This window comes from Salvelinus sp. IW2-2015, linkage group LG35 (genome assembly GCF_002910315.2).
Source record: "Salvelinus sp. IW2-2015 linkage group LG35, ASM291031v2, whole genome shotgun sequence".
NCBI lineage: Eukaryota > Metazoa > Chordata > Actinopteri > Salmoniformes > Salmonidae > Salvelinus > Salvelinus sp. IW2-2015.
Window position 1 is genome coordinate 12262472 of NC_036874.1, and position 14682 is coordinate 12277153.

The 14682-nt window shown below is 42.7% G+C and overlaps 1 protein-coding gene across 1 annotated transcript in view; it reads left to right on the forward strand.

The window, feature by feature from the left end:
• The first annotated feature begins 1751 nt into the window (after nucleotides 1-1751).
• The window catches only part of LOC111959135 (sodium/hydrogen exchanger 1), a 46442-nt gene continuing 33511 nt past the window's right edge, over nucleotides 1752-14682 (forward strand). Inside the window, exon 1 of the mRNA XM_023980594.3 lies at nucleotides 1752-2864. Coding sequence (XP_023836362.1) covers nucleotides 2540-2864 — 325 coding nt within the window. The 5' untranslated portion in view covers nucleotides 1752-2539. The remainder of the gene's footprint in view (nucleotides 2865-14682) is intronic.

The following is a 14682-nucleotide window of genomic DNA, read 5'->3' on the forward strand; positions in this document are numbered from 1 at the left end:
CGATCGTGACAATGGGTCAATTTTGAGGACCTCTATCTCCTAAATGTTTTGACATTCAGATCCAAAAAGTTACTTTCTGAACACTTCTACCATTGGAAAAATATTTTAGAACGTTTTGTTCAAATCAAAAGGGGTGTAGTCAAACAGTGATTGAAATCGAATGGAACAACCCTTAAAAGTAAGCTGGGCCATTTATACAACTGTTCATATCCAGACAAATAGATTTTGGATGGGGAAATCATTTTCAATTAACTTTGTCCTGGCCTTAACATGTGTGTATTGCCTGACTTTTATCATATGCTTTATCTCAAGCAAATTAGAAAAATCTATTATGCAATATCCCTTGAAGTATTTAAAAAATAGGCACAGCAAACCTCTGTGTGTGTATGTGTGTGTGTGTCTCACTATCGTGCTGCACTTCAATCTTTTATGGCATTGCAGGAACCGAGTGCAAGGGTGCATGCAGGGACACTTGGTTCCCCATGAGTGCAAGGTTGCATACAGGGACACTTGGTTCCCCATGCCAACGTGTGTGCCCAAGCCCCAGGGGCATGAAGTGCAGCCAYACAGACATTTGATTGGTATCCATCATAACTTATTCATGCAGCTATTATCTCTGTGGTAAATTGCATACAGGTGCTGGCAGGTCAGACAGAGGCTAAACTACCTAATCCCCTTTGATTAATTACAACTTTTACAGTACAATATACAATACTGTAAATTAATAAGAATGTTAACATTGCATGAATGGTCATTGTGTGCTTCAAAATGCTTCATATAAAGAGCACTTTTTCAACAACCTTCACCTCCTTTAAATATTTTATGACACCCAACATGATAATCATCAGCAGCACCCGATCTACTCATTCTCATATGTGTTATTACACTAATTGTTATGAGCATTTCATTTTTTGTTGTTGAAGCAAACAGCTCTCAATGACCATACCATTTCCCACCACAGTAATTACAAGCCAGACACCTTCAGTGGTATGGTACTAATGTATTTGGCAAGCTGTGGGGGTTAAAGCGTTACTGGGAGTCACTAAACACAACGGCAGACTTGCCTAAAGGTCAAAGTAAACGAGCAAAAATAGGTTGTGTACAGTATGCTATTCGTGACATGTTGTCACCACCCAAGGCATTACGAAATTGTAATTACGAAATTGATGCCAAAATGTTTTGGCTGTACTCGCAGAAAAACACACCCATTTCCATAACACACAGTTGATATTGAAGGGATGGTGAAATGTTTTTGGCTGGACTGACAAAAACACACCCATTTCCAGAACACAATTTTGATATTGAATTGAAGATCATTTTAAAGAGAATATTCCAGTTGGATATTTTTTCAATCAATGCATTTACAACAATATATTCTCACCCTAGAGGTACATTTTGAATTAGCCTACAATGAAGACTTATGGACATGACGTTTATGGTGCAATCAATTCCAACAGATACCAGATACTAGGCTAGCCATACTGTAGCGTTGTTCTGCCCTGCAATCCAGGTAGATCAGCCTTAGCAGTGCACGCCCTCAAGTCTCCTGAAACAGAACGTGAAGCGCGAGACTACCCACTGGGCCTAGACAGAGTATTGAACAGGAACTTAGCAAAAAAGAACAAATAAATGTATGGTTTTTCCATATATGAACATTTAAGATACATTTCCCACGTCCTCTCGCGCACCTCCTCTCCAATAGATGTCACTGTGATCGAAAATAAAAAGGCCCCCCTCCTCATTCTCCTCCCTCCGCGAAAGGGTGTGCGTTTTGAAGGTTGTATTTATCGCGCTAACGTCACATTACAGGAGTACATTGGCGGAGTGATAACATCAGAAGTCACTGTTGGAGCCACGCATCCTCATACTGACTGAGTTCAAAGAAGGTCTTGTTCTGTCGGGACAGGGTACGGCGCATACACCCGATGCATGGAATGGAGTTCATATATCTCGCATCCCCCGTAAATGCAACGTGACAGTTCTAAACGTTTAATTCAAGGTCAATATTGGACTTCGATCAGCTGTAACAACTGACATTATTGAGGATATTTATCTTCTTGTGGACCGGAATTGAATGAGCAGCATCTTTTTACCGGTCGGCGGTGAGCAATGACATCTTTCACCGAAGAGGTTAACCTACGCTCTCAGTATCTAAAACCACAATTCGGACCAAGTTTTCAATTAGAAAATGTGCTATTTAGGAGAGGATATGTAACTAGCTAAATAACATAGCACTGTAGCCGTGTCTTGAGCTCTCCATGTCCGGTAGGATAGCTAGCTCGTGTACCTTCGACGATTCCTGCTTTCACAAATGRTGTTAGCCAGCTTGCTACAGTACCTGGAACTGCTGCATCCATCTCAAATAGCTAACTAAAGTTGCCTAGCTAGCCAGCCAATTGTCGAACATGGATATTTTGTGGGTCCTTTGGAAATCCAGTTGCTAGTGAGGAAAGTGTGTTCATTACACGCACACTTTACACGACTTCCAGCTCACTTTTTCCCCCCTAAATTCTTTTAAGTTATAAAAACGAATTTCAACATGTCTGTTCGCGTAGCTTTACACTCACCCAGTGGCTCCAGAAGTTTTCTGGAGCGGGGACTCCTACTTCTGGTGATGTTGATCTTTCTGGAGGGCACCGTACTGACGCTTGGAGCTGCGAGCTCACCGGACATCGGCGCTCAGGATAACACTGGAGGAGGACACGACCACCTCGACGACCACAGAGGGATAGCAGGCAGCCACGACCATACTAACTACACATACATAAAAAAGGCCTTCCCTGTCCTGTCTCTAGATTACCATCACATACAGGTGCCCTTCGAGATCTCTTTATGGGTGCTGCTGGCCTCTTTAATGAAATTAGGTGAGTTGCACTGTTAGTCTGGTTTATTTGGTTTGAGGTTCAGCTTGAGTTTTATTCTCATAGCCAATACAGAGAAAGAGTAAAGCACCCATGTTTCTCTTACCAGTTCATTGAGGTGAGCAGGCAATCTAGGTGTTTGAAGAATGCCATTGATTGCAATTTCAATTCAGCATTATCAAGAGGAATGATGTCTTTCCTGATACTCAGGAACCCCAATCAAATGTTAAAGTTCTAAAAAAAAAAAACATTGTTTGTTCCTTAGCAGGGATTATGCCATGTGAGATGGGAAAGTACTACACATTGACTGGTCAGAGTAAAGTCAATAGGTGATTATGGAGTGGTAGTGCATAATGTGACATTCCCTTGTACTCTGTATAAAGATGTCACAGATAAACTGACTCAACAAGCTAGGGGCCACTCATTGTTACAGGCTTAGGTGACTCTTGTATTGGTTGGACTTGTTGTCCTGTATTCTGCATAGTAAGTGATCTTCCTGGGAATGATGAGCATACACTTAGGTAATGTTTTGAAGTGGAAGGTGCAATCARTGCTCCTTGACACAATGATGTGATGCGTGACTAAGCACATTGTTTTTGCTGCACTTTTGGGCATAGGCTAGACTRAAATCGTTGCAAGTTCTCATCAAGGGGACATCTTTGACCACACGGTTCCTATTAAAAGCTGTTTTGTTGACACATGATGTTTGGCAATGGAAACACGAGAGACACGCACACACAATTGTAGCCTAACTTCTATCCTCTTCCCTTTTCCTTGTCACTGGTTGTGGTCCCCTCGCCGCTCTCTGTCTTTCTCCTTACTGCAATCATTTCATCTCGCACTGCTACTTCTCACCTCCTTTACATGTTTATTGCTCTTCTTGCAGTGCTCGTCCCATCTCCTCTCCCTCATTCTTATCATGACACTTCTCTTTTCTTCTCTCTCCTCTCTCACACCCTCATCTCCCACTCCCTCCCTCCCTCTTCTTCTCCTCTTCCTGTGTGCGGTGTGCTCTCCTCATGCCCCTGCAGTGTTCCTTGCTGCGTCCCCTACTGCCATTTTGCTAAGAGCCAGCAGCCTGCTATTTCTCCGCAACATAATAATGAGTCTGGGTGTGTGTCAGCCTATGGCCAGGCCAGAGAGGGACTGTCTCACTTACCGAGGGGGAGGCCCACTGTCCTGGGGGAAGATGGGGAGAGCGCCCGGCAGCTGGGTGCAGTGGTTTGGAGGGAGTGAGGATGAGACATGGTGAAGGTKGAGAAGGAGAAAGAAGATGGAGAGGAACAGGGAGGAAAGAGGGAGGGTGGTGTGTGGGAGAAAGAAAGACAATGGGAAATAGGTAGAAGAGAGAATGCAGGAGAGCAAGGAAAGGAGGAGAGGGGCAGATGTGAGTGAGTGAGCGTGAGTGAAACAAACAGGAACAGCAGTGACCTTCAGCTTCTGATTATGCTAAAACCCCTGTGTTTATAATCTGGCTTGACAGCTGCGCTGCTCAGCCCCAGCGTCCTGCCTGTGTTCTGCTCAGTTCTCATTCTTTTTTTTAAGCTTAAAGCTGCATCCATGATCTATTTTTAATGTTATTTTGCTGCCCTTTCAGACTGGCTTTGCTTGCTCTGTTCATTTTGTCCAATACTAGACTTCCTTCATTTAAGAAGGCCCAAAAATCAATATCCCTTATTCCCCTAAGCAATAGCTCTTCCTATATGTCAATATAACCTTGGGATAAATGTGATTCTTGTAGCAGAGAGTGTGGTAAGTGAGAGACATCCTCTGGTTATTAAATGTTGTAGCAAGTGTGCCAACACTGATTTAGGCCTAAAGAGTACAGGCCATATTGACTGATAACAATGTATTGGCCAAGCTACACTTAACATTCAAGTCCTCAATACAAACATTGTTCACATGCGTTGTGGCCCACATTCAGGACTAGCCTATGCTTTTACCTCAGCAGTCTGTACTGTACATTGGAAGACATGTATTGGACTTGACCTAGATCTCGGGTCTCTCGTAAACGCTGTCTAACCATTAACAGAGGGAATGTGTGTTAACAAGCTATTAACAACACACATAAATGACCCTTTTTCACATTTGAATGTGTAATGCATCAAAGCACATGTAGTTTGGCGTTCAGTTCAACTACTAGATGATTGATATGCTAGGTTAGAACCCTGCTTCTCCGAAGGGTCATGGTGGTAGTAGTATACAACRCTAATAAAGAGAGGATCGGCTAATCAAAGCCAGGAATGTAGGTTGTTAACATTTTACATACAGTAGTGTTGATATGATTAGGCCTATATCTAAAGAGTTAGGCTGAAGACTAGACTACATTGGTAGGCCTACATTGCTTTGCCGCTCTATTAGATCTACTCCTACAGTATTTTTAGGCAACAGGTGACCAGGCAGGTACAATTACCTCTGATATATGCCTGGCGACTCAAGTTTGTCACACCTCCCATTTGTAATGCAAACATGGCAATTCAAACTAAATTGGAATGTGGCAGTGCCCTGTCCTGTTCTCCTGAGAGCCCAAGTCCTACTCACCCRCATTGTGGGCCGTTGGTCTAATCTGTGGCCAATATTTGTCTGGGGTGAACCAACTGCCACCTGGAACAGAGGAGCTTGAATGGAAATGGAAGGAAAACAGATGGAGAGAGTCTGTGCTAAGCTCTTTTCCACTCTGCTCACTCTGACAACACTCACTCACAATGCACAAGATTGCATAGTTGGCCCTTCAATGCACCTTTGACTTTAATATATCCATTCACATCACACAATGACATGCTGATGCTACTGTGTAAATACATTTGCATAGACAATTGTCCTGCCATAAATAAGGCCAAGTACACCGTTGTTGATTTAGACAATTAATTTGGAAAAAATAATAGGCCCTAGTCAAATGTTCCATTGATAAACGCCCCGAAATATCTCTCCTTTCCCCATCTCATGCAAGTCATGGCACAGTTTTCTATTTTAGTATTGTCCTATTATACATTGTTCAGCTTCTATTGTGGCTCAGCACCGACTGTCAAACAGAGGAACAACTGCAGCAAGAGTAGCAGAGGACTGTTTCAGGCTGTATTCATTATTGATACACAGGCCGTACTAAGCTCACATTGAGGGCRCGTACATAGAGGGGGAGTTTCCCAAGGATATTATTGGACGTTGTAAGTCCACAACAATGCTTCAACTATGTCAGGCGACCACTTTCAAGGTCTTTCCAAAAAAATCTATCTAGCTAATCTGTGCCTTCCGAAAWTATTTATACCCCTTGTCTACACACAATACCCCATCATGGYGAAGTGAAAACATGTWTTTTKRAAWYYKSYWAWTTTWWTKRAAAWKRAAWWMMRRAAWWWWWYYYCTTTWWMMMARKWWTYMMMMCCCYKRRKYMAWWMMMSKTWRRAWYSMCYTTKGSMRSSRWTWMMRSYTTKGRKYYTYYYYGGKWARKYYYYWARRAARRRSYTTKSMMMMCYKGRWTKKWMMAWWWTTKSMMMWTTTATTCTTAAAAAARTTMTTCAAGCTCTGTCTAGTTGGTTGTTGATCATAGCTAAACAGCCATTTTCAAGTCTTGCTATGGATTTTCAAGCTGATTTTTAAGTCAACTGAGTACAAATACCTAGGTGTCTGGCTAGACTSTAAACTCTCCTTCCAGACTCTCATTAAGCATCTCCAATCCAAAATTAAATCTAGAACCGGCTTCCTATTTCGCAACAAAGCACCCTTCACTCATGCTGCCAAACACCATCGTAAAACTGACCATCCTACCAATCCTCGACTTCAGCGATGTCATTTATAAAATAGCCTCCAACACTTTACTCAACAAATTGGATGCAGTCTATCACAGTGCCATCCGTTTTGTCACCAAAGCCGCATATACTACCCACCACTGCGACCTGTACGCTCTCGTTGGCTGGCCCTCGCTGGCTGGCCCTCGCTTCATACTCATCGCCAAACCCACTGGCTCCAGGTCATCTACAAGTCTCTGCTAGGTAAAGCCCCGCCTTATCTCAGCTCACTGGTCACCATGGCAGCACCCACCTGTAGCACGTGCTCCAGCAGGTATATCTCACTGGTCACCCCCAAAGCCAATTCCTACTTTGGCCGCCTTTCCTTCCAGTTCCTCTGCTGCCAATGACTGACTGGAACGAACTGCAAAAATCACTGAAGCTGGAGACTCATATCTCCCTCACTAGCTTTAAGCACCAGCTGTCAGAGCAGATCACTGCACCTGTACATAGCCCACCTGTAAACAGCCCATCCAACTACCTCATCCCCATACTGTATTTATTTATCTTGCTCCTTTGACCCAAGTATTCCTACTTGCACATTCGTCTTCTGCACATCTACCATTCCAGTGTTTAATTGCTATATTGTAATTACTTCGCCACCATGGCCTATTTATTGCCTTACCTCCCTTATCTTACTCATTTGCACTCACTGTATATAGACTTATTTTTTCTACTGTATTATTGACTGTACAGTCGTGGCCAAAAGTTTTGAGAATGACACATTATTAATTTTCAAAGTTGCTGCCTCAGTGTCTATATATATTTTTTGTCAGATGTTACCTTGGAATACTGAAGTATAATTACAAGCATTTCATAAGTGTCAAAGGTTTTTATTGACAATTACATGAAGTTGATGCAAAGAGTCTTATTTGCAGTGTTGACCCTTCTTTTTCAAGACCTCTGCAATCTGCCCTGGCATGCTGTCAATTAACTTCTGGGCCACATCCTGACTGATGGCAGCCCTCTTGCATAATCAATCTTGGAGTTTGTCAGAATTTGTAGGTTTTCGTTTGTCCACCCGCCTCTTGAGGATTGACCACAAGTTCTCAATGGGATTAAGATCTGGGGAGTTTCCTTGCCATAGACCCAAAATATCGATGTTTTGTTTCCCGAGCCATTTAGTTATTATGCCTTATAGCAAGGTGCTCCATCATGCGGGAAAAGGCATTGTTCGTCACCAAACTGTTCCTGGATGGTTGGGAGAAGTTGCTCTTGGAGGATGTGTTTGTACCATTCTTTGTTCATGGCTGTGTTCTTAGGCAAAATTGTGAGTGAGCCCACTCCCTTGGCTGAGAGGCAACCCCACACATGAATGGTCTCAGGATGCTTTACTGTTGGCATGACACAGGACTGATGGTAGCGCTCACCATGTCTTCCCCGGACAATCTTTTTTCCGGATGCCCCAAACAACAGAAAGGGGATTCATCAGAGAAAATAACTTTACCCCAGTCCTCAGCAGTCCAATCCCTGTACCTTTTGCAGAATATCAGTCTGTCCCTGATGTTTTTCCTGGAGAGAAGTGGCTTCTTTGCTGCCTTTCTTGACACCAAGCCATCCTCCAAAAGTCTTCGCCTCACTGTGCGTGCAGATGCGCTCACACCTGCCTGCTGCCATTCCTGAGCAAGCTGTACTGGTGGTGCCTGATCCCGCAGCTGAATCAACTTTAGGAGACGGTCCTGGCGCTTGCTGGACTTTCTTGGTCGCCCTGAAGCCTTCTTCACAACAATTGAACCGCTCTCCTTGAAGTTCTTGATGATCCGATAAATGGTTGATTTAGGTGCAATCTTACTGGCAGCAGTATCCTTGCCTGTGAAGCCCTTTTTGTGCAAAGCAATGATGACGGCACGTGTTTCCTTGCAGGTAACCATGATTSACAGAGGAAGAACAATGATTCCAAGCACCGCTTTACTTTTGAAGCTTCCAGTCTGTTATTTGAACTCAATCAGCATGACAGAGTGATCTCCAGCCTTGTCCTCGTCAACACTCACACCTGTGTTAACCAGAGAATCACTGACATGATGTCAGCTGGTCCTTTTGTGGCAGGGCTGAAATGCAGTGGAAATGTTATTTGAATCCATTTTAAATTCGGGCTATAACACAACAAAATGTGGAAAATKAATGTGAATACTTTCTGAAGGCACTGTTGGCTACTCCATGCAAGAACCAGTTGTTTGAGAGCTGCACGTTGTTTCTGCCAGACAGATTATATTTTGCTCAAGCTAGGCTATTTGTGTTTTGCGTGTGTGTGGTAAATAATCTACATAAACTAACAGCTTCTGGAATTTGTCTTGATTGAAAAAACAAAACTGATTCCCTCTTCAATCCGTACTGACTGGATATAGATATACAGTGCATTTGGAAAGTTGTTGACCTGTTGACTTTTTCCACATTTTGTTACGTTACGACCTTATTCTAAAATGGATAAAAAATGTTTTTACCATCTTCAATCTACACACAATACCCCATAATGACAAAGCAAAAACAGGTTTGGACATTTTTGCAAATGTAGAAAAAATAAAATCTGAAATATCATATTTACATAAGTATTCAGAACCTTTACTCAGTACTTTGTTGAAGCACCTTTTGGCAGCGATTACAGCMTCTAGTCTTCTTGTATTTGGGGAGTTAATACCATTATTTTCTGCAGATGCTCTCAAGCTCTATCAGGTTGGATGGGGAGCGTCGCTGGAAAGCTATTTGTCACCTGATTCAGGAATCTAGGCAAATGTCGCAAGTCACAACTTCACAGGAGAGCTGTTTGAACGTAAACATTAAAAAAAAATCTAAATACGTGTTTTTGGCAGAAATGCCTTCTCAAACATGTGAACTTTCATGTGCCTTTTAATATCAACCTTATATGCCATCTGTAAATACAAATACAATTGTTAAATTATGAGCCTAGTTGGTTTAGCCACAGAAAATGAGAGCAACCTTCCCGCTAGCCATGATGATTGGCTGAGATAATGAGTGGGCTGGACATGCCGAGAGATGAGTTTGGATTGGTCTGCCGTATAGCACGTGTCTGTCTATTGGAGCTGGTCAGTATTTCTAGGTAATCCTGTCAAACGCTGCTTTTTTAAAATGTATTGTGTAGTAAAACTGCATAAACCTAATATCAAGTTCAAGTGTACTGTTAGCTAGCTATCGTTAGCTGGCTGGCTGGCTCGCTAGCTAACTTTATGTGTATGATCTTATTCTTTGTATCTCAGACACATTTGCTTGACTAGTTATAGCAATATAACCTGGTTGGTTAGCTACCTGCAGATTAATGCAGGGTAGTAACGTCAAGAGTTGTGATTATTGTCAATTGTTGTCTTAACAAAAGACTCCACTCTAATTTGGAAGTATTTTCATTTCAAGTTAGTGTACTGTTAGCTTGCTAGCTAACGTTAGCTGGCTGGCTCGCTAACTAACGTTACGTCATGTGTCGGGATTCATTGTTTACCTAGCTAACTATCTAGCTACATTTCTTAACMAAAGACTGTCCTCTTAGTGTGCCAACGTCGGCCACAAAGCTGCTGGCAACAACTGAATTACGCACTGTTACAGTCACCAACGCTCTGGATAACAAACTGCCTAACCAGCTCTGCTAGGGGGAGTAAAAAGGTCATTGTGGGGTGTTCTTTCATTATGTATCGAAGTAGCTAGCCAATGTTAGCCAGTTTGCTTGGGTCATTGTGAGGTCAGAGCTTTCGGAACAACCTTCTTATTAGCCAGAGACTGTCCAGTGTGCACTCTGAACGCGAAACGCTCTGAATTTACGAACAGAGAATCTGACAGCACAGTTGCAGTCACCAACACTCTGGATAACATACAGTAACAGCCTAACCAGCTCTGCTAGGGCGAGTAATGTTCAGTGAGCTGTTCTCTCTCTCTTAGATGTCTGGAAGTAGCTGACAAGTTAGTACAGAATACGCAGATCAACCCTTAAAGAGATGGGTGGGGCTAAGGCTTAAGAGGGTGTGAACAATCACCTGGGATCTCAAGTCTGAGGTCCTGAGCACTCTGGAGCAGGTCAACCSTGACYAGTCTCCCAGTCCMTGCTSCTGAAAAACATCCCCACAGCACGATGCTGCCGCCACCATGCTTCACCGTAGGGATGGTGCCAGGTTTCCTCCAGACGTGACGTTGGCATTTAGGCCAAAGAGTTCAATATTGGTTTCATCAGACCATATAATCTTGTTTCTCATGTCTGAGAGTCCTTTAGGTGCCYCTTGGCAAACTCCAAGCAGGCTRTTGTGTCATTTACTGAGGCGTGGCTTCYGTCTGACCACTACCATAAAGGCCTGATTGGTGGARTGCTGCMGAGATGGTAGTCCTTCTGGAAGGTTCTCCCATCTCCACAGAGGAACTCTTGAGCTCTGTCAGTGACCATCGGGTTCTTGGTCACCTCCCTGACCAAGGCCCTTCTCCCCCGATTGCTCAGTTTGGCCGTGCSGCCAGCTCTAGGAAGAGTCTTRGTGGTTCCAAACTTMTTCTATTTCTTGGTACCCKTCCACAGATCTGTGCCTCGACACAATCCTGTCTCGGAGCTCTACGGACAATTCGTTCAACCTCATGGCTTGATTTCTTCTCTGCGATGCACTGTCAACTGTGGGACCTTACATAGACAGGTGTGTTCCTTTCCAAATCATGTCCAGTCAACTGATTTTACCACAGGTGGACTCCAATCAAGTTGTAGAAACATCTCAAGGATGATCAAAGAAAACAGGATGGCCTTTAGCTCAATTTCGAGTCTCATAGCTAAGGTTCTGGAATACTTTTAATGTACAAGTCAAAAGTTTGGACACACCTACTCATTCAAAGGTTTTTCTTATTTTTTTAAATTACTATTTTCTACATTGTAGCATAATAGTGAACTATGAAATAACACATGGAATCATGTAGTAACCAAAAAAGTGTTAAACAAATCAAAATATATTATAGATTCTTCAAAGTAGCCACCCTTTGCCTTGATGACAGCTTTTGCACACTCTTGAGATTCTCTCAACTAGCTTCATGAGGAATGCTTTTCCAACCGTCTTGAAGGAGTTCCCACATATGCTGAGCACTTGTTGGCTGCTTTTCCTTCACTCTGCGGTCAGACTCATCCCACACCGTCTCAATTGAGTTATGGTTGGGGGATTGTGGAGGCCAGGTCATTTGATGCAGCACTCCATCACTCTCCTTCATTGGTCAAATAGCCCTTACACAGCCTGGAGGTGTGTTGGGTCATTGTCCTGTTGAAAAACAGTGCAAACAAGATAGGATGGTGTATCGYTGCAGAATGCTGTGGTAGCCATGCTGGTTCAGTGTGCCTTGAATTCTAAATAAATCACCAACAGTGTCACTATCAAAGGACCCCCATACCATCACACTTCCTCCTCCGTGCTTCACGGTGGGAACCAAACATGCGGAGATCATCCGTTCACCTGCACTGCGTATCACAAAGACACGGCGGTTTGAACCAAAAATCTCAAATTTGGACTCATCAAACCAAAGGACTAATGTCCATTGCTCGTGTTTCTTGGCCCAAGCAAGTCTCTTCTTAGTGTCCTTTTTAGTAGTGGTTTCTTTGAAGCAATTCGACCATGAAGGCCAGATTCACGCAGTCTCCTCTGAACAGTTGATGTTGAGATGTCTGTTACTTGAACTCTGAAGCATTTATTTGGGCTGCAATCTGAGTCTGGTAACTAATGAATGTATCCTCTGCAGCAGAGGTAACTCGGTGTTCCTTTCCTGTGGTGGTCCTCATGAGAGCCAGTTTCATCATGTTTTTTGCGACTTCACTTAAAGAAACGTTCAAAGTTCTTTACATGTTCCGTTGACTGAACTTTGTCCTAAAGTATTGATGGACTGTCATTTCTCTTTGCTTATTTGAGCTGTTCTTGCCCTAATATGGACTTGGTATTTTATCAAACAGGGCTATCTTCTGTATACCACCCCTACCTTGTCACAACACAACTGATTGGCTCAAACTCATTAAGAAGGAAAGAAATTCCACAAATTAACTTTTAACAAGGCACACCTGTTAATTGAAATGCATTCCAGGTGACTACCTCATGAAGCTGGTTGAGTGTGCAAAGCTGTCATCAAGGCAAGGGTGGCTACTTTGTTCAACAAATCCAAATATATTTTATGTTTGAGATTCTTCAAATGTTTTGGTTACTACATGATTCTATGTGTGTTATTTCATAGTTTTTGTGTCTTCACTACTCGACAATGTAGAAAATAGTAAAAAATGAAGAAAAACCCTTCAATGAGTAGGTGTGTCCAAACTTTTGACTGGTACTGTGTGTGTGTGTGTGTGTGTACATACAGTGCATTTGGAAATGATTCAGACCCCTTGACCTAGCACTATATATATATATATATATATATATATATATATTTCACTGGCCTACTGATGTAGATTGACTGGCATGAAGGATTTCCAGAACCTCCCCGGGTCAGCGGGCAGCCCTGTAAGTCCACCGCTGTTTGTTTCTTTTCAAGAGTTTATATTTGGAGTCCTGTGAGTCTCCCGTTTTTAGATTTTGTTTCTACCACAAATGGTTCACTAAAAGATCAAGGCACTCTTTCAGAAGGTTTAAGAGGCCGTTATCTACAGTAAACAACCTGAGAGGCGGACAGCACAACTGTCAGTGGGTGCCCTGCTCCGCATWCTGTATCAGTGCACAATGGAAATATTGTACGTCACAAATCAATATAATTTATTACTACTGGAATCGTGGCCTGCCTATGGAAACCATAGTTAGATTAGGCCTAATAATGTTACAACATCAAACCCAGTCACCTTGTTACAATCACCTTGAGTTGTCAGGAACAGGGAGTGGCCTAAAAGTATGGTAGGATAAATGGCTCCAGTGGGCTCAAATCTCAGGTTTGTAATTTTAYCTCAGTTTGCTCAAGGTTGGTTTTCTGCGTAAACACAAGGAGATATATGCCCTACAAATGAGTAGGATATAATGAGAAATCTCTCCTACGTAATCCGTTTATCTAAGCACTGCTTCTAGCATGAGTATTTTCAAACTTGATTACAGGACAGGACTCCAGTGCACGAAGAGTAAAAGCTTGCGCATTTGCCTTTAGCACACAGCTGAGTAATGTGACAGTGRAATCAGAAGATGCAACCAGTTGCCTTTTATTTGTCAGTGGCCTTCAGACCTAATATTTAATGACTGTGTGGAAGTCTGGGAGAGCTAGCAAGTAGGCCTATATCATTAACTTCCTGCCCGAAGTGTTACGACTTGCAAGGTTTTCCCATTTATTTGCTTTTATGGCTCTTTTACTTTTTTCATCCCATCGACATAGGCTAGTCAAGTTTTGACTGTGTTACCAGGGTATTCACATAGGTTGATTGTCCATATAAAGTAACATCCTAATTGAATAGGATCGTGGTCTTAGTGATTCAGACCTACAATTAGTGCAGTGAATACAGTGTTGGATAGCCTGCGCTTCAGTTTAGTCTGTCTCAAACTCAAGTGGGTAGTTGCATGCAGCTATCTCGGCAGCATATCAAATCGCCGCAGATTTTGGATTTCAGTTCAGAAATATGAGGCAGAGACGGGCTACATCAAATGGTTCAAAAAAAAAAATGCTGAGTAAAGAGAGAAACATGAAGGGAGGTGGAGTGTGAGTGGCAGCTACGTAGAAAAAATATATGTGCGTTAAATAACACCTGAGCAGAACGTGATCCCAGATCTGTAACTTTGAGAAATATTTCCAGAGAGGCAGGGGCGAAAACTCTGTATTCGCAGCCATGGCCTGTTTAAAACGTTTTTTTTTTTATCCCACCATGGTGTCAGTTTGAGGCACAGTAATGATACAGAGAAAATATGATAAGCACTAGAAAGGAAATAAGGTTTAGAATGGACATTCCATTGACCCCACCATGGCTTATCAGTACCATGCTAATCACTGAAGTGCGCTTATCGATAACCATCCATTCATATGGCGAGCCTGTGTTATCGGTGTCAGCGGGGGATACCTGATCCCAATGTTCCCCCATGTACCACCTTATCTCCAGCTGTGATATGTACTTGCCACTGAGG